Source organism: Perissodus microlepis, chromosome 5 (genome assembly GCF_051167445.1).
Source record: "Perissodus microlepis isolate ML-2025 ecotype Zambia chromosome 5, ASM5116744v1, whole genome shotgun sequence".
Lineage (NCBI taxonomy): Eukaryota > Metazoa > Chordata > Actinopteri > Cichliformes > Cichlidae > Perissodus > Perissodus microlepis.
The window spans coordinates 6,709,732-6,735,257 of NC_140465.1; the positions used below are offsets into that span (position 1 = coordinate 6,709,732).

Here is a 25,526-nt window from a genome sequence, read left to right on the forward strand (position 1 = left end):
ACATCATAAAATCATAGAAACAAAAAGATGCGCACAAACAAAACAGTGTGACACTGGGATGGCTTTTGAAGTGTTTCCTTTCAACAACGGTATCGGCGAATGTGCTGGTAAATGAACAGTGCTCCAAAATCAAAGTACACGTCACGCTGGTTTGAGAGGCAAACAATAATCGAGTGGAGACAAAGAAAACAACGAGACACCTACTTGTCTTGACAATGACAGACATGGCGGTCTTCTGAACGATCGTTCGTATTCTGGGGAAGGAGGCGAAGCAGCAGTAGTCTCTCCTGCTGTCCTTCTCCACTGCATGGGAGAAGTAAAGGTCTCCGTTCAGGCCCACGGACACCCTCTGATCCTGCTCAATGTGCTGGAGATCTGAGCACAGTAAGACGGTGGCAATGATTCCATGTAGATGTAAACAATCTTTAATTGAACAACTGCTGATTTAAAACCATGTACTTCATCTTAACCCAGCTAAACGACATTGGAACATAATGAAGTAATTTTCCTAATACTTCACTGAGACAGTTACTAAGACCTTCACAAAAAAATATATGTTTACAGATTGACTACAAGTTTCTGAAATTTTATGGCTTGGGAATAGTAAAAATCAACTACCATCATCTAATTTGGATCACTTGTTATATGTTTCATAAACACAGCTACACACAATAATGAATTCCCCTCTCATTTTTAAATAACTGTGGCACAAAGAGAATGAATGTTTCACTGTTTTACAAAGACCTAGAAGAACAGTCTTTATTTTGGTCTTCTGTACCTTATTTATCTCTGGTATAAACTTCCAAACTGCCTACGAAGCAGAGAAAGCTCATCACTCTAATAACCCCACCAGCTGAAGCAGTCATTTCTGCACTGATATAATGGATAACACTTCTATAACACTTCTGCCACCACGGCTGTGAAGTGTCTTTATACATGGAAAAAAAATCTTTTAAACTGTTCAAAAACACTCCATACCATAATTTTACTACTGGCTTCTTCCAACTCTTCAGTAAAGCTAAACATAACAAACATTTTACCGGATATATTTCATGTATGTGGGAATGTGAATATAAAGAAGTTCTGTGGCTTTGAAAAGAGAGTCTGCAATGACTTACCCACCTTCTGAGTAGGATGTGATTCAAAACACATTTTTATAAGCCTAATATATCTTATGAAATTTACCGTCTAAACTATTTTTTAATTAACCAAGTTAGAAAGTCAATACCAAACTGTGCACACATCACAACATGAGATATTACTTACTAATAGTCATCCAGTAGATCTGCAGTGGAGGTATACCGTTAGGTGGGTCACATTTTAAAGTAAATGGCTGGCCTTCTTCTACCACGACAGGATCGAGTGTCTCTTTAGGGAATTTAGGAACATCTGAAAACAAGATAAACTAGAATTGAAAAAAATAATAAATAGTGTGGTGCAGTTTTTCTTTTCAACAGAAGGTGGCAGTAATATCATTCTTCAATTCTACGTGTAGCACGTGTACCTGTGCTGCGAATCATTCAATAGATTGAATCCTAGTGTGCTCTGTTTATTTATTTATTTATTTATTTATTATCTTCAGTTCTGGCCCTCAGAAACAAAACAGACATCCCTACCGCTATTGTTCATGGCCCTGTCACCAGTGCTGAGCGGTTGAAGCCCAGCCAAATTTAGTCAAAGTCCCCTGTGGAGTGGATTTTCTTGGAGAATTTATGTAGTGTTCTTTGGAACAAAATGAAAAATGAGGCAAAGGAAATGATGGAGAGGCTAGATCACACCCGATGCTTTTTCTGGTGCAGACCTATAGATGAGACGCTGCGAGGGGTGGAGCGCTCGGGAACCTCAATGACTTTCTGCCACGTCCAATACAATGAAAAGCTCACAACAGAGAGGTGCAGTCATTACAGGGAGCTGCTGGCCCTGAATCACTTTGAAAGCTCTGTAACAGAGCACCTCACACACACACACATCTGCACGCACACTCAAAGATGCAGGTTACTCACTGGGCACAATGAACTCAATCTCCTTCGATATGGCGATGCCTAGTTTGTTTGAGGCGTAACAGCGATAGGTTCCCTGGTACTCTGTAAGGTTCCCATTATTGGGTATCACAAAGGTCCCAGAATTCTCTTCTTTCATCAGGCGGGGGTCTAGAAAGGGGTCGAATTCCTGGTCATTCTTTGTCCATCTGAATCTACATAAAGAAAGCCAGTGTTAAAATGTCAAGTCTTAAAGCTGAGACTGTAGCATACTCAGTACCCAAAGTTACAAATCAAAGCATCGAAGTGCAACATGTTGATGCTAAAGTGTTGTTTGGTATTTAGTGCCTGTTTGACTGCTAATAACAAGCTCCCGTCCTTTGAAGTACTCACTCTGGCTCGGGATTCCCTTTGGCTTCACAAATCACGGGGAAGCTTTCGTCAAAGGGAAAGGCGATGAGAGTGCTGGGCGACTGAGCTGTGATGGTGGGCAGCTGCTCAACTGGGCAACAAACAGACAGGCAAGCTTGAAAATTAAAGAAACAACACAGGCCTCAAGAAAGCTATTAAGAAATGTGTCATACTCATCATGATACTAGGACAGTGGTTCCCAACATTTTAGATTTGTGAATGCCAATTTCCTGAGGAATATGCTTTTGACTTACCTCAACACATCTTCAATATAGTCTGCTTTTGAGGTTTTAAGAAGTCTGGCATGGAAAAGTGCCATCTTGTTGTATTTTGGAAGACAAAAATGACCATATTTCAACAAGTGCTATCAGTCAGTTACAGGCTAATTCTAGCAAGTTTACTTAGCATCCATAAGCTGAATGGATGTAATACACAGTCACAGATACTTGCTAATTAGTGCATGTAACATATTCATAATATAAAATCATATAATACTAGAATTTTACTCAGCAAAATTGGCTGGTCTGTACCTCACAGGAGGTCATATCATTTGTCAAATAATGGGATTAAAATGCTGCAAAAGGCACCAACACCTTAAACATGTTACAACATGGTCCAGTTCAATGACTTTAATTGGTGGATGCCAAGCAGACACTGATCAGGGGTGTGACTGCTGTAACTGTTAATATAAAGATTGAGGCCTCAGTAGAGGCCCAAACCATTTTTGTGTACAAGGCTCCAAACATGGTCTTTAACCCTCTGCGGTCTAACCCAGTAGATGTGCCCACAGTGGGAAGGTGTGTGGGTGAACTGTGGGGGTTGTGGGCAAACACAAACTTATCCCACACTGGTCATAAGCGGGTGTGCCCACACGGAGCCCACAGCAGGTTTTCCCTTTGGGGACCTTCTATGGGTTTTATTAGCAAACCCATAGTTGGCTTGCCCAAAAAAAACCCCATGTGGGACCCATGTAGGCTAGTTCATGTAGGGCCCACAATAGTTTTACTCCCTGCGGCTCCCAAGACCCCTTATTAAGAATGATTTAGTTCTCTTCCTGATTGCAAACAATGTATTTAAAACATTATTGCATATTTTAGTTGCCTCAGGTTGGGATTTCGGGTTAGGGTTGTGGTTTTCACCACTTACAAATTAGATCTCAGAGGGTTAATAATCAAACATTGGGCACTGTAGAATGGAAATGTATGGGTTTAACTCATTTCTGTAGCAACCTTCAAATGGCTAATTGAGGAACTGCAGTTTTGGCACTTTCAACTTAGCTTCATTGCTGCTTGGTTGGGAACCACTGCACTACTATGACAATTACATGTCCAAAAACAAAGAAAACAAATGTATCTATTAAGGTGACAGTGTGCTAATGCAATGAATCACTTTGTTAGACTTGCTTTATTCTGGAATAAAAGCTCTTCATTTAGTCTCTGATGGCCTTGATGATAAAGTAGTGACATGTGGTGTGGATGGAAAACGCACAACACTGCATTAATGATTGGATTTGGTGTAAAGGGAAAAGCACATGCCACGAGTCCTAGAAGTGTAAGTACCAGTATTATGGAGTCATGACTGATGACACATGGTATTCAGATCCAACACATATGGCTGTAAGTAAAGCTAGTGCTAAGCTTAATTGAAAGCCAGGAGATGAAAAGGAGAGAGCAGAAGACTTCACTAATACTAGCTACAGTATGGCAGGGTAAACTTACTGTTTATGTGACCTAAAACTATATAATCCATGGCAGCAGGGGGAAATAAACCAGAAACAGTCAGCAGTTTGGGAATAATCCTTTCTTGTCAAGTATTCTCTAAACACAAGCCCTTTGTAACATACACCCGTGTAATGGAAAACACAAGGCAGAATTAAAAAGACTTCTCTGACAATGAGCCCCAAAATGCAGCTGCCTTTTTCACAAAACCTGTTTGAACTGTTCTTTATCAAGCCCTTAAGAGATATTTTTTAACTGAATAATTTAGAGGAAGAGGGTTGATGCGCGTTACCAAGGAAACTGGGATACACGCATACAGCTAACACAAAAGGAAAGAAAAAGCTGATTCAAACAAGATAATAACTGTAAATATATTCAATTCACAAAATGCTTGACGATTGTAACAGTTCTCTACAGTGTGATGTATTCCCCTCTAAATTATTCAGCGCCTTTCTTTTTCTGATAAAAAACACTTCAAGGAGAAGTGCTCTCTGTGGATGAGCACAAACAACAAAACAGCCCTTTATACATTTAACCTTTCTTTCATTCATGAATCGTTTTCTTGGAGTAGCTCTGAATGTGTGTTTATGTGCCAGTCTGTCAGTCTGTTGTCAGAATTCAACCAATTTGTGCAGAACTGTAACTCATCACAGAGAAATTTGGAAACCCCACCATAACTTTTATGATTTATTTGTTTACAGATGAATTTACACGTGAATTACCTCTTGCAGATTTTTTTTGTCATTAAAAGAAGATTGTTATTTCAGTCATCATCTCTTCTGGGACTGTCCTGCGCTTCCACTCACATACTTCGAAAGCAAGCAAGTGGTGGAGCAGAGAGCAGCAGCAAGACCCCCAGACAGAACAGAGCAGATATCAATGTGACACTGATTAAGCCAGACATAACATAAAAGGGGTGGGCATGGGTTGTTAAGTGGCTTGCAGACGCCAAATGATTGTGAAGAAATGAATCAGCAGAGCAATCATCTGATGTAGACTGGCAGAGATTATCTGATCTACTGGAATTAGAGCTGAGCTCACTTTTGTGGTGTGCCTGAACTAAAGCTGGAGTTTGGAAACTACATTGTTTTTATTAAACCAGATGTTTTGAGCTTGAAACTAGTGACTGAGACAATAAAGTCATCAGGAAAGATTTCACCTAAGCATTAAATCAGAAGTTAGACTGTACTTCCTCAAAGTACACTCTAACTTCTACTTGCAACTACAGGGTTCACCCCCTGTAGGCCATCAGACAGAGGGCAGGTTTAAGACACTTCAGCCCTAGTTTCCCTTTTCTGACCTGGAGGCTGCATTCATCTTTAAACACTCATCAGCCACTTTGTCAGCTGCTACAGTCAGATGGCAGCCACTCAGTGCATTTAGGCATGTAGTCATGGTCAAGTCGACCTGCTGAAGATCAGCCCGAGCATCAGGATGGAGGAGGAAGGTGATTTAAGTTACTTTGAAGGTAGGGTAGCTGCCAGATGGAGTGGTCTGAGTACTTCAGAAACTGCTGATCTACTGGGATTTTTCTGCACTACTATCTCTAGGGTTTAAAGAGAATGGTCCAAAAGAGAGAAAATATCCCTATTTCTGCTACAACATGTGGATGGTAGGATCAGACACAGTTCAGGCTTCTGCTGCTGGTGTAATAATGCGGTTTTCTTGGCACAACTTGAGGCAACTGAGCATCATTTAAACAACACAGCCCACCTGAGTGTTGTTGCCCACCACATTCATCCCTTTATGACCAGAATGTACCCATCTTCAGTTGGCTGCTTCCAGCAGGATAACACACCTTGTCACAAAGCTCAAATCTTCTCAAACTGGTCCCTTGAACATGACACTGAATTCACTGTACTCAAATGGCCTCCACAGTCACCACATGTCAATCTAATAGAGCACCTTTGCAATGTGGTGGAATGAGAGTCACTACATGGATGTGCAGCAGACAAATCTGCAGCAATTGAGGGATATGTGAATATGGACCAAAAGTGGATCCAACCCAGTGCGAGCAAGGTATACCTAATAAAATGTCTGGTTAATGCATATGGACTCTGTCTTCTTTAGCTGCTAATCCTTCACTATGCTTGCACTGAGCATGTGCTGTATTGTTAGATTTTAAAGCTTTCTGAAAACAGCTACTTCCTGCAAATGAAGACAAAAACAGTGATGCATACCTGGGCAGCTAAGAATTTAGTTAAAGCATTTGTTTTCACATTATTATTTTGACAAGAGCATAACCGCTTTAATAGTGTCTTTTATTCTTAGAAGTTTGGTTTTATTTGCCAAATTTCCGGTATGCATTTCTCTGATAATTCCTGTAATTCCCAAAAAAAAAACACAGTGGAAATGAGGTTTTTAGGGGATTTTGTCTTTTTCTTTTGTGGTGTTAACATAATACAAAAATTACATTCAAACTTGAAAGCAGAGTTATGTTGTTAGACATAATGTATCTTTTTATCTGGATAATCCACATGATGTCATGGTTTTTTCAGTAGAGGTTTTCTTTGATACAAAAGAAAAGGCTCTAAGAAAACTCTTTTCTATTTCCTTTGTCATCCCACTGAACCCCCTCCTAAATCATCCTGCATCCTTTGTTGTGAATGTGTGACTTGTGAAAGAGTCATGACTTACCTTCCAGCGGGATGTCAATGGCTGAGGTCGTATGAAAGGCACAAATACAGATAACCACCAACAGCACGGTGGCCAGTCTGGGGCTCCTCAGCAACCTCATAGTGTCGAGATCTCGGACAGTCACAGGAAATTAACGCTCTCCACTTTGTTTTCAGTTCATGACTATGGTGAAGATGCAGTACCTGTAAAGTAGCACAGATGTAGAAGACCCCATGAATCCACCCACGCGCTGGCAGACAGAAAGGCAAAAAACCCCAAACAAAACAAATCCCCCGTGACTCCAAGCCCGACTGCTCTCTGCTCAGCCAGGCATAACCAGGCACACATTTTCATTCCCATCAACGGGGACTCAGTTCTGAACTAGTTCATATTTTGGTGTGACAAAGAGAAGAAATATTCACATTAAAGCCTCCTATCATCCCATTTCCCCATGGGGCTCACATTGTTTTGTAGTCTGCGGAAGTGTGCTGCACAAAGCATATTTCTCAAGCGACAATGGAAAGAAATAAACAAATGAGGGAGCCTGTGGATTTATTAATGCGTAGCAGATGTTCAGCATTACTTTTGGAAAAAGCCAAGATTGAAATCAACATCAAAATTACCATCAAAGTTTGGCCGATTTAATCATCGTGCTGTTTTGATCTGTGCCTGCATGTTTCTGATAACAATGACTCAAAGAGATTACGAATGCGGACCATTTTATCTTTTATTGCAGCAAATACTGTTGCCTGAGGGGTGGGAGACATAAAAAGCATACATAGTTAACAGTCAGACTGAGTAAGCTGTCTGCACTTGCACACCGACAGAGCTGCAAGAGGACAGAGTGCTGAATAATTTTCCATCCAATAGACGAGAGTCTGGACCATAATGAGCGCATGATCGGTCCAGAGCAATGTATAGGAATTCTAATGTCTTGGAGCAGTACTATAAGAAACCTCTGGGGTGTCACTTCATTAGTCGTCCCCATGTTGGCTGTGACCCAGCTCAGCAGGTCATGCTGGAGTAATTAGCTCAGCAGCTAACAACAAAACAGAAGACTAATACAGAAACATTAGAGTTTTAGAGAAATCTTAAAGCTGCTGGCCTACAGGGAACTCGTGACAGTCATGTAAAACTGAAATGTAGTAAAGAGCATCACAAAGGATAAAATCCAGTAATTGCAATTACTGTATTATTAATGTTGCTAAGCAAACCAATTAATGTCAAGGAAAGTATCTGAGTATATGAGCGGCACAGTAACTACCACTCAACCAACTGAGCAGTATCTTTAAAAGAGCTTCCTCTTTACAACAGCGCTCAAATCCAGCTCACTCTTTTCTTAATCTTCTGGCTGCTTTCTCCAGTTCAATAGGCAACACTGAGGTCAAACTCCTGTTCAAGGAGTGTAATTGAATAATTGACCAGAGGAGGGGAAAAAAAGAGTCGATTTCATTCATTGGATGCTGGCGTGCTGTCAGATGGATGTGCACTCTGAACTCTTCAACCATACCTCATGGTAATGGTATTAAGTCTGCCTGAACCAATGTGTGACCTATGCCCCACCCACAAACAGCATCACCAACAAGGTGCTACGTGCTGTATGTCACATACATCAACCCACTCGATCACAATTTATGTCTATTGGCTATATTTCCAACTGAAGATTAGTGTGTCAAACTCATCCAGGAAACTGCCTCAGGCTTTTCTTTATTTTAGCCTTCCCACACATGGTGTTTTATGATAATCAAACAGATCCTAATTAAAAGCTAGGGGTTTTGTGCTAATTACCTTGTGCATTGTTGGTAAGCCCCACCTGGTTAAGGAGCGAGGGCCAAGGTTACAATCCCCAGAAGAGAATGTGCTTTCATTGTCTTATTGTGCCGGCCAAAATCCTTTACCAACCTAACAACACCTTCGATGGATTACACTTGGTTCAAACTGTGCCTGATCATTTGCCTTCTGATTTAATTTGTTCCCCCCTCGTTAAACATTTATTGAGAACTCACTTGGCCATCTGGCTGAGGGAGGTCCGCTAAGAGCTTAACTGCTGCGAGTGATGAAGTCTGCATTGAACTCACAGGGTATGGTGCCTATTGGAACTATATGATGCACAGGAGAGAGGGCACCACTCTCTCTCAAGCTTGCCTGATTTACAGACCGTGGGCTGCTCTTAATCCCCGCCTCTTTCAAGAGCAATCACACCAGCCAGAGATTGATGAAGCTGGCAGAAGGTTAAAAGCTGCTCGCTGTGGGAAGGCCAGTATGAACCCTAACCTTCCTCGGCCAAGGCTCAGACGAGACAGAAGCTCCGCTGTGGAGGGGGGGGGGGCAAATGGAGGGAAATGGGCCAAGTGGAATCTGCCTGTGCAACTTTAAGGCTCTCTCCGAGTGACAGATTCAGTGCACTTTTCGACAGACTTCCTTGTTGTCAACAAGACCAAATCATTTTTGATTACTTATCCATTTAAAACAAAAGCACTTGTGATAGCATCATTAATGTCTTGCCATTCCCTTACTTTTTCAAATTATGCCACTGATGTATTAGGGCTAAAAAAGGCGGGGGAGAGTGTCCTGTTTTCACATTCTCAAAAAAAAAAAAAAAAAGGAAACCACTGTGTTTTCATAATAACACAAGTTAATAATCTTTGGGTTTAGGGATTTAGTTAATGGAGAACTTAGAGAAATTAACTTGGGCAGTGGAGAGAGAGAATTTTCCACTATCTGTTGACATTACATTGACTACAAGAATAAATCAAAGTATAACTGGAACATTAATCAATTAAAAATAAATCAGCCTTTTTTATTAGCAAAGAAAAGTGGGGATAAGGCCTGTGACTTCCAAGTGATCTACTAATTATATTCTTGATTTATATTGTGATGTACAAAACAGCAACTTGTAAGAGTCTAAAATAAAGTCTACAAATTCCTGAACAACTGTCCACAGCCAAACCCTGCGAGTCTAATTGCTGGTGCCTGGGACTGTGCTTTGTCTCTCTGTGCAGTGCTTGGTGGTAATGTTCCAGGTTATAAATTTAGGTTCCTGTCTTTGTAAGCCCCATTTTTAAACAGTCTGATTCACTGAGCATGCAAACCGGGCCATAAATAGCCACAGTAGCTTCATCCGTTTTATCCCAGACACCTTATTTACCTTATTTCTCCCAGACAGTCCTTTCCACTTAAGGTAACCGTGAACCTGAGAGACTCTGCAAAAAGAAAAAGTTTTCCTGGAAAAAGCTCTCGTCTCTCCTTTCTCTTTGACTACAAGGACGTGTGTTCTGTCAGTTGATTAAACCTTTGTTGTTTTGAGGGAAGTGTTCTATCAGCTCATACTGTGAAAAGAGAAATAGATTTTTTTAGAGATGTGCTTTTCTGTTATATGCTCTATCTAATGTGCTGTGTTCTTTCTTTTTTAATGCCACTCAGAATTAAATGTAAGACCAACTTCACAACAACAAAAACAGAAAACAAAAACTACATCATTTATTCTGTGTTAGGTTCACCCATTTGCATTTGTTGAGCTAGTTGATGCTTGTGTTTTAAAGGTGTTGTCAGTCACTTTTGCGGTTATTTAATAGAAAAAAATATCCATCTTCCTCACCTCAAGCGTCACCTCCCAGATTAAAGTAAAGGCTCTAACACACATGCATAAATGTGCTTATTTATTCCAAATAATATGGCGGTTATTGTATGCAGATTAGACATGTGCTAATATTAACATCGTGCCAGCTAATTGTAGGCTTGAGTGTCCTAAAAATCATATATTCTCTCTGATAAAAAGTTTGATTACACCATCACATTGTAATGGAATATATTAACTGACACTATGTCTGTGAAGGTTCTCAGTCATCCAGGTCATCGTAGTCAAAGGAGCTTGCAAAGAAAAGCGTCTGGACTTCTTTAAGTTACTTGAAGACGTTTCACCTCTCATCCGAGAAGCTTCTTCAGTTCTAAGGTCAAATGGTGGAGAGTCCCAGATATAAACCTAGTGGGAGTATCCCCCCACAGAGGGACAAAAGGACCCCCTGATGATCCTCTAATCGCCTGAGCCAAGGTGTGAAAGCGGGTGTGGGTCCCAATCAGCCAGAGTTTCGGGTGTGTTCATTGTGAAACCTGGCCCCACCTTATCATGCGAATTCCTGAGGTCAGATGGCCCAGGATGTGAGTGGGCGTTAAGGCGTCTGGGAAGGGATCTCAAAACTGGATTATAGATGGCAGAGACACTATTAACTAAGTGTCAGTACAACAATGTTAGATCAAACACACTTACACTAACACCAGTTAACAGCAGCTAACAGAAGCAGCGCTTACTGACAGAAATGTTCCTCAACGACTCACCTCAGTATAGCTTTCATCACACGACAGTGAGCTTCACTGGTTTGTGTCAGGCTCCTTTCAAAAGGTTTTACAGCCTTGTCCAGAGTAAATAGGTGTGAACACAAACTGAGGTAACAGCTGACTGCACTCACTACAGATGAACGGCAGCCAGAGTTATTTGTCCTACAGGATTATGCAGTTGACTATTGACATCTAGTGGTGAGATTTTACATACTCTAACAACAGATGTATCCTTATTCGTGAGCTAATTTAATTTTGCTGATATAGGCTTTCATGTAAAAATGTGTTCACATGTGGGGACTGCGATATTTTCCACTGTACCCAATTTTACACTTCACACAAAATACAGCATACTTCATAAACACCTTGATTGAATTTGTGCTTCTTCACATCATTGTGAGTACACCCACAGCACGTGTTCTCAGCTAAAATAAATGCACATCATTTTCATCACATTCAAAGATACCAACAGGCTCTTAAGCAGCAGTTTAAGGCTAAGTACCTTCAAGATGCAGAGTGGAGCAGGCAGGGATTTAACTGCTTTTTGCCATCATTACTGAAGAAATCATGATGAAAAAAGATTTTAAAATTCTGAATCGCTACATCTAATAAAATCCTAAAATCCTACTGCCCACGTTTTAGCATTTTTAAGACTTTTGAAAGACTGACTTACAAATTAACTGTCAGTTCAAATTAAGGCCTTATTTTTACATGAATAAATTCAGTGCCTTTTAACTTCTTGGCGTTGATTCCAAGAGCTTTACTGCTTTTCTTCACACTCTAGTGCTGTTTACTGTATCACTACGCAGCCTTTTACTTAAGGAAACAATTCTGGCACGCCTTCACAGTACAACTGGCAGGATCTGTCTATCGGTTTCTTGACTCCTATAGTTTAGCCATCTGCTCTAGCTTAACACCCAAACTTTAAGCCATAAACATGTACTAACAGGTCATATAAAAGGATCAGACAATGTAAGGAAGTATTTCAAGGAAAAATACCACACTAGCAAGTTGTTTCGGGAGCATTCTTCACACTTGCGAACACGTTGTTTGGTAACAGGGTGGGGTCCAAGCAGGGCCATACAAAGTTCACTACAGTAGGCCCTTGAGCTGGCACCATCTGCTCCTTTCACACACAAAGACAACAGGCAGAGAAGTGTGGGTCTACTGTAGTCTAATGTGCAAGCATGTAATAGGATTAAGCAGATCCTCGTCTTGTCAGACTGGATTAAAATATCCTGCGTGCTAAAGACTTGCGATGTGAAGACAGCAGCTCCGCACGCCCCTCTCATGGTCTTGATAATGCCTCCACTCTGATTCCCATTTGATCATTCAAGAACAATTAAAACAATGGACCAGCTGATTAACACTAAGCTGCAGTTGACTTGCTTTGCTTCTGATGTGTGTAATGAGTTGTTTTTCAGCCATTTTGTTCCTCTTTTCTCCGATCAGTTGCTCATTTGGCATGCGATTCACACACGCTGCCTGGATCAGGGTGGAAAAATAAAACTGTTTTTTTTTTTATGTCAAAATTAATTTTCCTGTGTTTAGACATTTTGTCTTTCCCATTTACTCCTCTGAATTTAGATAGGATTCTAACCTTTTGGCAATTATAATCCTTATCAGTAGTTTTCTACAAGCTTGACCATGCAATTCATCTGATATTAAAATATTAGAAAAAAGAAAACAGAAACAAGATGATAAATGAGTATAGGAAGCAATAAGCGATAACATGCTTGACTAATTGAGATCTGGCTTTACAGCACTTCAGAAAGCAAGACTGTTCAATTACCACACCATTAATATTTCAGGGATCTCTAGCCTTCGGATGCTGCGAGCACTGGGAGCGCTGTGGTGACAGGATGAGGATGGAAGAGGCTGTGGATGAGAAATGAGAAGAGATCCTCAGGTGTAAAGGAAATAGAGAGGGTGTACGGATGAGCTGAGGGGTTTGTGACCTCTGTGTTGTGTATGAACTAATGAGGAAAGGCCTTCGTAACCCTGCATGAACTCTCACTACCTGAGAGAGGCAGATATACTACACACTGCAGTGAATCTGCAACTGCAGCAAGACGATCATGAGACCAGCTGGAAGTATGAGCATGTATGTTGTAGTTCATTAAACAAAAGAGAGCATAAACAACTGAAGAGCTCTTCAATCACTAGAAGTTGTCATCTTGTCAGTAATGTCTCTGCTCTATTCTTTATAAATACAAGCATACAACATCTTTCCCTTCAGCAGTGTGTCTCAGTAAAGTCTACGTGTAATATTAAGAAACAGGACTGAAACATGTCCAGACAAACCCTCGTCATATATGGTAGCCACTAACTCTTATTTCTGCTCTGAATTATGAGTTTTAATTATCGTCTGTTGCATAATTCATATGCCTAATGAAAACACTTGGATGGATCGCCAAAGCATGTCACATGACATGGTAATAAATCATCCAGGATGTATGTGCCATGCTTTCAGAGTCCTCACTCTGAACCTGTTAATATGTTTAAAGCTAAAGGAAGGTTTGCACTGCACCTGTCTGCATCACAGCTTACAGCTTTTTTCATTTTCTCTCTGATCTGCTCTCTTTGAAGTCCCACAGGAGTGGCCCTTGCCCAGGACAATAATCACATTAGCGTGTGATCCTCGCTGAGTATCCCGGCAAAGAGATGAAATTCGCAAGTTGGACTGCAGGCACTGGAGTATTATTTTGTGCTCCACTCCACATTCATTCATGTAGTCTGACTGATGCTGGCAATTTCCCCAGATGAAACTGTGCCACAGCAGGACATGATCGATGGCTCTCATATCCCAAATCCTTACCTCCATCAGACCCTGTGAGCAATTTATTTCTGCCAACAACCAAGAAATTCGGATGTCCCTACAGGTGTTGGGAAAACCTGTTTTTTCCAGAAATATCTTTTCGCACTCGGTCCATTTTTAATCCCTTCAGGTGTCTCATACACATGCAGTCCAAGTGATCATTTCAGCCTGTGAAATGAGAGGCTCTCTGCTTGCTGAAATTCCTCATTTGAATTTCCTGTTTCGTGCTAGAGCTGAGCATCTGGACAGTGTTACCCTGGCTAAGCTTTTTGACACATCTGTCGGATGTGTGGCCCCACTCCCTCGCCCCTCTGTCGCTTATTAGGGTCGAACAGAGTTTATCTTGTGACAAATGGAACGGTGAAAACTACAGTCTAAAGATTTACAGTGTTTAAACACAACACGGCAAAATCTCAGTGTTTATATTAGCTGCTCTCCAGCTACAAATGCAAATCAAAAAGTAATCTAATCTGTCAGCTATCAACAGCAATTTTCAAACAGCTACATGAGGGATTGGCTAAAACATGTTTCCAGTTGTTTAAAGAAATGCTTCCAGGTTTTTTTTTTACTCAATGTACAAATTCAACAACCTCAAAACATCTAGACATGAAGCAAGACACAGGAAGCTTCTTCTTTAAAGGGAACAGTTCCAAACATTCAGTGCAGTTTCATTACAGCCTGCTTTTGGCACACTTCTTTTAAACCACTTAACCGATGAAATCGAGATGCTTCCAAGAACGCTATCTTTGAGTAGATGAGTGGATGAGTACATAAAACTAATGTGAGGTCTGCAGTGATGCACCTTGAGGTCAGCTGAAAAGTCAACACCTTAATTGCTTCGTGCAAGTTTGATGTAAATTTATCTTGGCAAGAAGCAAAGGACAGGAACAAGAACGAATGTGGATAGAGTCTGGATTTGTTTAGCGAGTTCCTTGGAAATTATCCTGACAGAGTGTACTGCATGCTGCTGCTTTAAATCCATACGTCGGAGAGAAATGTCAAAGAAAAATGGCAATAGCCTAATTACGCTGTCAGTGGTGCTGTGCAGTGCATGTACCCATACACCTGTTAGAAGTTCAAGAATGACATAAATGCCCATTTGGAGTTTATTTCAAAGCCACTGTGAAAACATTAATTATAACAAGTCATAAAACGACTGCTTAAAAACAGGGATAGATGAGCACTGACAGAAGGATCGTCTGTTGTAAACATATTAAGCCGCTACCACTGTGAAAACACCTATATGTAGGCGAGAGCCTTCCACCTTAAGAACATGGACTTGTTAGCCACTGTGGTCTTCATGACCACAACAAGGAGTGACAGTTAATTTACTGAAATCAGTCAAACACTGAGACCGGCCCAGGATTCAGTTTAACGGTGATCCAAATGTACCATCCACGCTGCTCCAAGAGACAAAATAAAGTCCCAGTTCATGCCAAATCATTATGATGTCTCTCTGCCTCTTCTCATCACTGCAGAGTAGATCCAGACTGTCAAAATGCAATCTAGTTTCCAACTGTGAGTCAGACTAAATACACTTAGCGAGGATCTGGAAAGACAGTATGTGTTTGCACACTAATTTGTGAGTGTGTGTGAGAGAAAAGAGGGAGATGTACTCTTCTAAAGTCAATTTAAGCATCCAAACATTGAGTAAATACGGATATGGTTATTTCTTACATCTTCTATTTAACAGAATCAAATATATCAATATCTTTGTTGTTCCAGTCAGCAGAGTAAATCCTGAGCATTCTTCTATGAACTGTGAACACCAGAAAAACATGACCTTTAAGGAAAGTCATCCTAATCGCCTTGATTCATTCAGTGGGGTAAAATGACTGTTTTATTCCACATTATTTTTATTTTTACTTTTTATGTCGAGTCTCATAGTCCTATTTTGTTGTTTCATTTAGTCAACATAAGGTCAAGTTAGATTTATAGTAAAAACACAAAGACATAAAGTGCCAAATTCACACATATCTAGACAATACTTTTAATTTGTCACGTAATATGTCTCCAATTACTTAAACTATGGGCACTTAGTGCCATAATAAATATCAGGGCTCGCAAAATCGCTAGCCCGACGTCCCGGGGCTAGCGATTTTTCCAGTCGGGCTACCAAAATCTGTCTCTGCCCTGCCCGTCGGGCTATCATAGGAAAATATATTTCAATGCTTTTGCATTCTTTCGGAAATGTAGCTGGGTAATTATGTCATTGGCATCGGTGAGCCACTGTCAATATGTGACATATTGAAATCGTGTTTGAATTTGTGCTTGTTTTTTGCTTTCACTTTGCAATCGCGCAAACTGTTTTATAGAGAGCGACAGCACTGATTGGTGAGTGATGATAATTTGCGCACCAATTCCTCTGACATCGTCTTATCAATCGTTAGCTTACTACGCAAACATGACAAGTGAAATCTCCCGCAGCAAGCTTAAACATGTGAGAGGTTGATCGCGCAGAGAATCGCTGAGCGTTATGTGAGTCCGTGTGTAAAAGCAGCAGGATATATATTTTAGTTCTGCTGAGCCAAATAAGACAGGTCAGGGTGAAGAAGTGACAGCCAAAGAAAAGCTTACCACAAAACGGAAAGGTTATGACAAATCAGACTATAAGGCAAAAAGAAAGTGCAGCTTTATGGTTTCATGGACAAAAGAATTTCTGTGGCTGCGATATGATGAGCTATATAACCAGGGCTGCACATAAGTGGTCCGCAGGTGCGCATTCGCTGTCAAAATAAAAAACGCGCACAAGATAAGAAGTTGCACCGCGTGTTTGCGTACATAAGATTTTCTGGAGGAGGACAGACATTTGTTTAGAACTCTTAAAGATGTCGAAGAAGCAAGCTCCTTTAAGCAATTACTTTGGTTTTCCTCCACATCCAAAGAAATGTCAGAAGGAGTCCAAACCACAAAAGAAGCGCGTATTCTCGGAAAAGTGTTTGCAGGAGGTGAGCTGGCTTCAAACAAATGATGAACGCACAGAGGTGTGGTGCAGAATGTGCCGTGAAAATCCCACTCTAGCGGACAAAAACAGTGCCTTTTATATGGACGCAAACGCGCGTTGCAACTTCTTATCTGGTGCGCGTCTTTTATTTTGACAGCGAATGCGCACATGCGGACCATTTATGTGCACCCGTGTAAATAACATAATGTTCTGCCGGGTGTGTTGTTGCTTTTCCCTCGATTTCTGAGTCGACAAGCGCCTTTGTTACTGGGACCAGTCATTTTAAGAAAGGCCCCCATTAGAACCCATGAGAAAGGCAAGAAATGCATTATTGCTCAGTCTGCAATATCTTTCCCAGAACAAACACCAATTGCAAATAACATACTAAAAATAAACCTGAAAATCTGTTTAGAACAGCGTACTATGTTGCAAAGAGTGAACTACCACTGGCGCAATTTAGCAGTCTTTGCAAACTTCAAAAAGCAAATGGCCTCGATCTTGGTTCCACTTGCCTCTTTCCCGTGACTTCAGTGGAAATTTCAAATTCAGGATCTGACACAGACTGATTCATGTCCTACACAGTTCTTACAAGTTCATAGAAATTTCTGTTCAATTAGAACCAAGTATTTGAGTTGATGATTGTAATTTTTATACAATGTTGTAATTTGTGTTTAAACAATTTTTTGATTAATGTTTTGTTTCCGTTACAATATTATACTTTAATGTATAATATTGTAACGGAAACAAAACATTAATCAAAAAATTGCTCTCTTTTTTATTCGGGCTACTTAAATTTATTTTGGGCTACCAAAAACTGAAGAGTCCCTGCCCGAAGGGCTACCAGGGATTTTGAAATTTTGCGAGCCCTGAATATGATAATAATCATTAATGTATTAGACATCTGACTAAATGAGACCAGAAGGAACAATTACTTACTCTTTAACATTTCATTTTTCTTGTGACTGTTGTAGCACAACGTAATTAGTCACAGAGAAGATTTGACATTGGTTTAGTATTTCAAAATCTATTGCATAAAAAACAAGGGAAAATCTTTTGGAAGCAAATGATTGTGACTTATTATTGCAGGGATTTTACTATACAATATAAAGCACCTTTAGGCGACTGTTTGGTGAATTGGTGCTATATAAATAGAACTGAATTGAAATGAAAAGTAACTGTAATGATTGGTTTTCCTCTATACAATACATCGCCTGCTCTTTATCTAAAGTGTATTATATGTAGAAAACGCAAGAAGGCAACCAAAGGCACCAGCGTCTGTTTTATCCTTTAAATATTTTAAAACGTGAATTAAAAAGCAGTTGTTTTTTCTTTATGGCCTTTGCTTTTGTAGAAGCCTGCACACTGAAAGGCCAGAATATGAACCTGAATGTGCTGCAACAGCTTTACTGACATCCTTATATTATCTAGGGTACTTACAAGCTTTCACTTGATTTTCGGCACCGGTGCCCATGGGAAGGGTAACAATTCCGTTATAGGTAATAACATTCCCAATAAAAAGAAAGCATGACAGGAAAACTCTGAGTCTGGCAGAAAAAGAAGAACGAAAACACAGAGGGTGCTGAGCCCAGTCCACTGTTGTGTCACAGAAGCCGGTGGTGAACACGCACAGAGCCGCCGCAGTCATACATGTTGCCAAAGCCTCCAGCTTGGCAAATGCACTCATTAAGCCACTGACAATCATTCCCACAAAGCCTGATCTAAAGGCTATTCAGAGGAGAGTTGAGGAATGCAAGTTCCATCTCGCCCCTCCACCTCCCTTCAGCATGAGCAGAGACGTGTGCACCTGAAGGCTCGATAAAATGTGTTAATTTGCAATGGCCAGCTGAAGAACAAAATATGAACAGTAAGCAGGGTGGGAGTGCCGATCACCCGCTGTGTGAAAATCTGTTGAGCTTTGCTCTTGCTCCAATCTTCTTCTGTCAGCCAACGACAATCTACTTAATTGTTAATGCCGCTGAAGATTGTCGCCCAGCATTAGCCATTGTTGGAGCTTTTAAAGCATGCTCCCATGGCTTATCTCCCCACAGTAAGCAGTGGAAAAGCCACTGGTTTCTTTTTTTTTTTAATTTGTCTTTAATTCAAGTGGACCTGATTGTTTCACACTGGTGAACAGGAACTTCACGACCATACAGATAGACTTGAGTGGAGGGTGGGTGACACGTCTGGGGAAATCATAGTGTGCAGAGAGTGCTGAGACTGTTGATAAGAGTCCTCCACCAAACCATTCTCTCTCTCTCTCATAACACATGAAGGGGGAAGGGAGGACTCCCAGTCTGGATGATGTATGGTGTGGACCTTAGTCAAAGACTTGAAAATGAAAGGGGGGAGGAGGGTCATGCTTGAATTATGCTGATGCAGGTCGTAACCACGGTAAAGGCATTGCTGCTTGACAGAACTTGATGACGCTAATGACAAGGTTGTTATCACTCGTGAGGATTGTATACAAGTATAAGGTGGAGCAGATACAGCAGGGGTTTGTGCATGTGTATTACTAGTCCAGTGGCCTGCCTGGCCTAAACTGACCCCCCACCAGGCTTTAAGGCCAGGGGATTTTTTTTGTACATAAAAGCTAGAAACTAGCTAATGTATCTTATTGGCCTGTTGCAATTTAAAAAAGACATAAATAAATAAGAAATAAATTACGCACATGTCAAATGAATGTTATACATAAAGTACTTGGACACAGAAAGAAATGCATGGGTGAATGAGACATGTTGTGTAGAGTGAATAGAATAGAACCAGTCCATTTACCATTCACTTACATCCATTAGTTACTGAATATTTTAGTCCAGAGCGTTCTTTGCTTTGTGGCAGAGGTGGCAGAGGTATTTTTTGTTTGGTTGTTTGGTTTTTTTAAAACTAGTTTGAGGTCTTTATTCAGCAAACTGCTTTTAAAATGCAAACCTGATGAAGGAAATGCTTATGCTGGAGCTTGAGATTCAGAACTACCACTTGGAGGGGGGGTTACAGGGGGACACTAGTCTTTTCATAATGAGTGCAGCCAGCCAAAGTCAGTAACTGAGAACACTCACACGCCTTTGCAACGCCAGCTCCAGGCCCTCAGAGCCCCTTAACACTCTTTGAGCTACAACAGGATGGAGCTTCCATTATGGCCACACAAACAGAGGGAAGCCTTATGAACTTTGCACAAATGCTTAGTGCTCCGGGGCTGGGCAGCTCTGGAAGCTGTGTGAGATGGGTAGGTACCGGGGCGAGCTGCCAGTTCCGAAAAGCTTAGTGTTCATGCACTCGGGCCAGACAAACCTGACATTGTCCCGGGCACTGCCCCGGGGAAAGCCTCTTCCCCTTTCTCTCTGCCGCTCATTCACACTTTGAGCTCAGTTGATTCACTGATTTGGACGGAGGCGAGAAGGCAAACATTTATTCACATTGTGAACCAAGCCGAGGAGAAAGTGTAAGCACATCAGTCACTCAGTAAACTCTCATAAATATAGCTGGCTTATTTTCTGCCTTCACCGTGCTGATGTGTCGCTTGTCAATCGCTCTCACTTCACAAGGGAGGGACTCATTCACAAATTGAATTTAAAATTAGATAAACCGCTGTTTTCTAGCAGTTAGCGTTTACCAGTGCTTTAATCTATGACTCATCTCTTATCTGCTTCAAACAGCAATCGCTAAATGCTATCTGACCAGTACATGATGGAAGACTACAGCCGTGTCATGTCTCCAGATTTAAAATGCAGCTCTCTTTACATGCTGCCTGATGAGCAAGGTTGAAAGAGAGGAAAGCAGGAACATTTAAAACCAGAACCACATCGCTCCCCCATTAGCTGCTCTGAGAGCAGGAGAAAAATGCAGGTGGTCACACTTACCGTTCATAGCCCCGCTAAAACCTCAAAATGTAGCTATGGGTTTGCAAAGCAGGTGCTTATTGGTACCTAGAAATTACCTTTGAACTGACTGGATATGATAAATGCTGAAGCGCTAAATGGAGTTTTGAAAAAAATGAGTTAAGGCAGAGACATCAATATCCCTGAAGGACAAGCAGATTGCTGAGAAAGCACGAAGACCGATTTGCACTTTTCTCACCATTTGGCAAATGTGCTTGCGTCACACGGAGCGGGACTTTTAATTGAACTTTGGGCCCACAGCCCATTTTACCAAAAACTCGTCTGTTAGTCAGTCTGTCAAAAACGGTCAATAAGCCTCTAACCTGGCACTCCCAGATAGACGCAGGCCAGCCTGCCTTTGGCTGATACCAACTTCTGTATTCTCGGCAGATTCTCTGAATCAATGTGACAGCCAGCGCATCTTTTTGTATGGGTTTTCGTATAGGTTGTCATGGCAACGGGTGTCCCTATCTTCATACTGATCACTTATGCATTGAAAGTTTTCCTGGGTTGATGCATTGTGTAGCGGCTTACTGCAGCAGGCTACATGCTTGTGTGCTTATCTCAGGTCACAGTCTGGGAATGGCGTCACAAACAAGTTGCGACTCTATTTGAACTCAGCAAGACGCCGTGCATTATTGCCAGAGATGTGACTGGTACTGTTTACGACCTGTGACTGCAAATGGAAAACAGACAAAATTCCAGCAATGAAATTACCCACATTTATTTATTATTCCCCATTATCTGTGGCACTTTAATAGGCCCCACTCAATTATTTCCAGATCTGTGGTGACAGCGGATTTATTTGGAGCGGTGCACTACAGAGACACTGATCAAGAAATATCTTCTCTTTTTTTTCTTTTTTTTTCTTTTTTTTAAATAGCAGAGGTGGGGCCTCACTTATACTGTGACTTTTGTTGTTTTTTTAATTGCACTACATTTTTTATATTGTAATAGCTTAAGAAGTGTCTGCAAGCCAGTGATAAGTGGTTCCAGGTCATTCCAGTTAAGTAAAACAGAAAAGTCATACAGCAGGAGATTTAAGGCAGAGCAGAGAGCAGGCCAGAGAGGACAGGAGAGAGAGGGGCAGTACCAGACTGTTATCCAGCTCTCTCAGCCAGACTGCCGGCCATCAGAGCATCACAGATGGTGCGCTCTGCGATTGTGGCAGTGATCAGGGGATCTCTACTCCTGATTAGCACACCTACTGAACACAATGTGCACAACGTCTGTTCCATCTCTAGCTGCATGAGACAGTAAGGAAGGAAGCACAACAAACAGTGCAAAACATAATGTTCGATATTCTTGAACATTATGTTTCAAGAATATCGAACAGTTTCAATTAATTCAAATAATTAATTAAACAGTCATTAGTATTTGCAGAACAACTTCATTCCGGTGAACCCACGCCTTTTGACAGTGCCTGGAAATAATCATAAATATTTATTGGAGTTGCACAGGTAGATTATTATCTACTGTATCTGTAGTATCAATCCAATATTGGCATTATAGCAAATAAAAACATTCCTGATGCCAGAGGCTGATATTTATCTATTGTGTTATGTCAGTTTTTGATAAGAAAGATTTATTTGATTCACCAGAAGACTAAAAGTAACTATGCAAAGAAAAGATTTGTCTGCTATCAGCCAATGTTGATACCAACACTGTGTATTTCAAAGTCATAACAATCAACATGTTTAACTAATAATACAGTAGGTAGCCCCAAATTAACTGTTGAGCTTATTATATTGGGGCTGGGTGGTTAATTGCATTTTAATTTCAGTTACAAATTTGGCTTCCAGCAATTATGAAAACAAGATAACAGACATAAAATAATTCATTCTTTTCTGTTGCAAAGCACTTGTTTGGTACGCCCTTCTTTACAGCAGTGCACTTTTGCTCCTCCCAAAAAGCCCAAAATATAATTCAGCTGGAGCCACGATGATGAAAGGAGAACCTTTATTCAACAAGATCTATCTAAAAGAAGTCAAAAGTTTCAGTTGGTGACTGAGTGAGAGATCGTTAACAGCTCTGGCTCTGCGCTTGTCTTCAGTGATGTGCAACCAAGGTGTTGGAAACCAAAATGTTTGTTTGCTGTAGGCTCCCCATCGCTTACCCTGCAGATATCATCCAAGTCAAGCTTGCTGCTGTGTGTACCTCTCATTGCTCTGTCTGCACCCGCAGACATCCTGCAGCTGAGGCAGTGAGCAGTTACACGGTGTGACAAGCTTTATGGTCAAAAACACCCAAAAGTCTGGGCCTATCGTCCTACTACATGACCCCATGTCCCTTACATCCAAATCTTTTTTTATCCACATTTATTTATGGATTTTTTAATAGTCCATGAAATTGTCCACCCATCCACCTGTTATTTTAAATAGTCTATATGAAAATGTTGAGGAATTGCCTGTAAAAAGACACATTTGTAAAGTGAATATATATAATAATAATTATTATATATCAAATCAAATCAAAATTTATTTATATAGCACATATTAAAACAACAGTGTTGACCATAGTGCTTCACAGTCAATAAAAACATGTATATTCACTAATAATTAATTCACTAATAATTAATTCAAGCACAACAAAAGCAGACCGAACTCTGGACAAAAGCAGCCAGTCTCTTCTAGATTCCTATCTTCTTTCCTGTAGACAAGTTCAGATGAAGCGCCCACTTGGAACTCAATTTAATCATGTTTCCCCCCCACAGAATCAATAAGCTATTTCCTCCCCAGGTCACATTTAGCAATGGAGAAGGCCTCTGTGCCACAACTATGTAGAGTGTGTACACAGCTGACAGAGAATGCAGCGGCACACAGAAGCTTGAAAATGAATTCATTAAGATAAACGCGGTGTCTCTCAGTGAAATGTGTAGGCATGGTAACCAGGCTTGGATCTGCTTTGAGATACACCCTAGACATAGAGCCTTCCAAACACTTGAAGGTATCAGCACACACACACACACACACCGTGCACAAAATTACACAAGTGCACAGACTAGCCTGAATCAAATCCTCTTCCCAAGAGAGGGTGGATAAGCTGTAATTTAATGGAAAGATCCTGCAGCCAGGAAGTTAAATGAGAAGATGATCATCTCCATCACCAGCAGCCCACCTGTCAGCAGAAACACTCAAAGCACCGGCAATGTCTACTCCTCAAAATTATTATGCCAACAAGTAGGATTAATTATTTCCAGAAAACAGGCTTTTTTCCGCCTATAGTCCTATGACAAGAGAAAGGGGGGCAGATAACTTAGTCACATGCCCCTTCATAATAAGCAGCAAGGATCTAATAGCCCTTTAAGGAGTGTCCTGCTGGTCTCCTCTTCATACACACACCTCGGGGTCAGCCCTTCAGGACTGCTGAGGCAGAGCGACCCGTCACGCTACACAGCTAATCCCGCAGTGGAAAATGTCGGTGGGCTCCGTCTCCCATGGACGCGCAGCGAGAGAGAGACGAGGAGGCAGGACCAATATTTGAGACGAATTAAAGATGTGTCTGTGGAGGGCTGATGGGGTTTAAAGGGCGAGGCCTCATCCGTGTGTGTTGTTGGACAGACATGCTCGTCAATAGGCCGTCTGCACAACATTTCAAGCCTCATCCTCGCGGCCATTCACAGAGGAGAATAAGGAGCACCACTTCAGTGTGTGTGTGGGCTGACAGTATTGTCTAGATGTTACTCGCCTTAGCAACAGCAGGAAATCCTTGGATATTTATTCGAGATATGTCACCCAAAAGACCACATATTTCTTAGCTTTTTCTTTCTTTTTTCAAACGTTTTAGACCACAGGAAGCCTACAGTGGTGGGAAACTAGCATGCCCATTCTTCTCAGAGCCTCTCCTGATAGCCAATTAGCCAACGTCAGGTGTAGTAGCCCACGGGCACAATTCTACAAAGTACACCAGAAACAGTATTACCATGCAAATATCCCCGCTGGCTCCATTTGATAAATTGTTCTTATCAGTGTCTAGTTATACTTTTTTATGCTTTATGTGTTCCAGGCATATCGAGCACAGCACAATAAATAAATCCACGGCCAATAAAAATATCAGGTTTGGGTCCTTGTGTTACCATTTAAGTGCACCGCTGGTAAAGTGGAATGACATCACTGTGGAGAAACCCATAGAATAGGAACTGTAACAGTACAATGTGTGTACGCAGCAATATCTACCAGACATCAAACAGCCATGACAGATATAGAGTGTGTCTCCAAATCAAGAGCTTAAAGCTCTCAGTGGTTCTAAGAGCTGCTGCCACATGAAAAGGATGCTTGAACAAATGAAACAAATGCCTGTTTCAAACTGAAACATGAGGCACACCCAGAAAGTTATCTTTTCACAACTTGAAAGGACACACGGGGCATTTAAAAAATCCAGTGAAAGGGGCTTTTGGAATTGGTGCCTTTGTCAGGCTAACATCAAAAGCTATGCCTGAAGACAGAATATCCTTTTGTGTTTTTGCGCATGTGGGTGGAGGTCTTCTGTTTGTTGTAGTAAAAGTCATACAGAGGAGACTGTGCTGTTTTTTGTTTTGTTTTTTTTTCCACACAGGCCTTTAACGTGTTGTAATATTAGGCCAATTTTTAACTCTACAGTTATAAAAATTTTAATTTTCCACTAGAATGGCAAAATAAAGATTGCTGGTTTGATTTACTCGCACATCTGTAAGTAAATCAGATGGTGCCACCTGTTTTTTTATATAATTAATAAAAAAAACTTTATTTTTGCTGAATAAAAAAAAACACTGTTTACTCACTATTACACAGAATTGTCCATGTAATTACATTTTCTTAAGTTAAACTGTATTATAAGTTTTTTACTGTATGTCAT

At 40.9% G+C, this 25,526-nt stretch overlaps 1 protein-coding gene across 9 annotated transcripts in view; it reads right to left on the reverse strand.

Moving 5' to 3' along the window:
* chl1b (cell adhesion molecule L1-like b) overlaps positions 1–25,526 on the reverse strand; it is a 74,891-nt gene that overhangs the window by 28,291 nt on the left and 21,074 nt on the right. For 6 of the 9 annotated variants that reach the window (XM_084927538.1, XM_084927533.1, XM_084927536.1 and 3 more), the window contains exons 2-7: positions 6,746–6,927; positions 4,109–4,126; positions 2,373–2,481; positions 2,004–2,194; positions 1,267–1,389; positions 205–375 (exon numbers count right to left, since the gene is read on the reverse strand). In XM_084927538.1, the coding sequence (XP_084783664.1) occupies positions 205–375; positions 1,267–1,389; positions 2,004–2,194; positions 2,373–2,481; positions 4,109–4,126; positions 6,746–6,845 (712 nt within the window). In that variant the 5' untranslated portion in view covers positions 6,846–6,927. Of the gene's footprint in view, positions 1–204; positions 376–1,266; positions 1,390–2,003; positions 2,195–2,372; positions 2,482–4,108; positions 4,127–6,745; positions 6,928–18,258; positions 18,650–25,526 lie in introns of those variants that run through there. The other 3 variants (XM_084927535.1, XM_084927532.1, XM_084927531.1) reach the window with 2 other exon arrangements.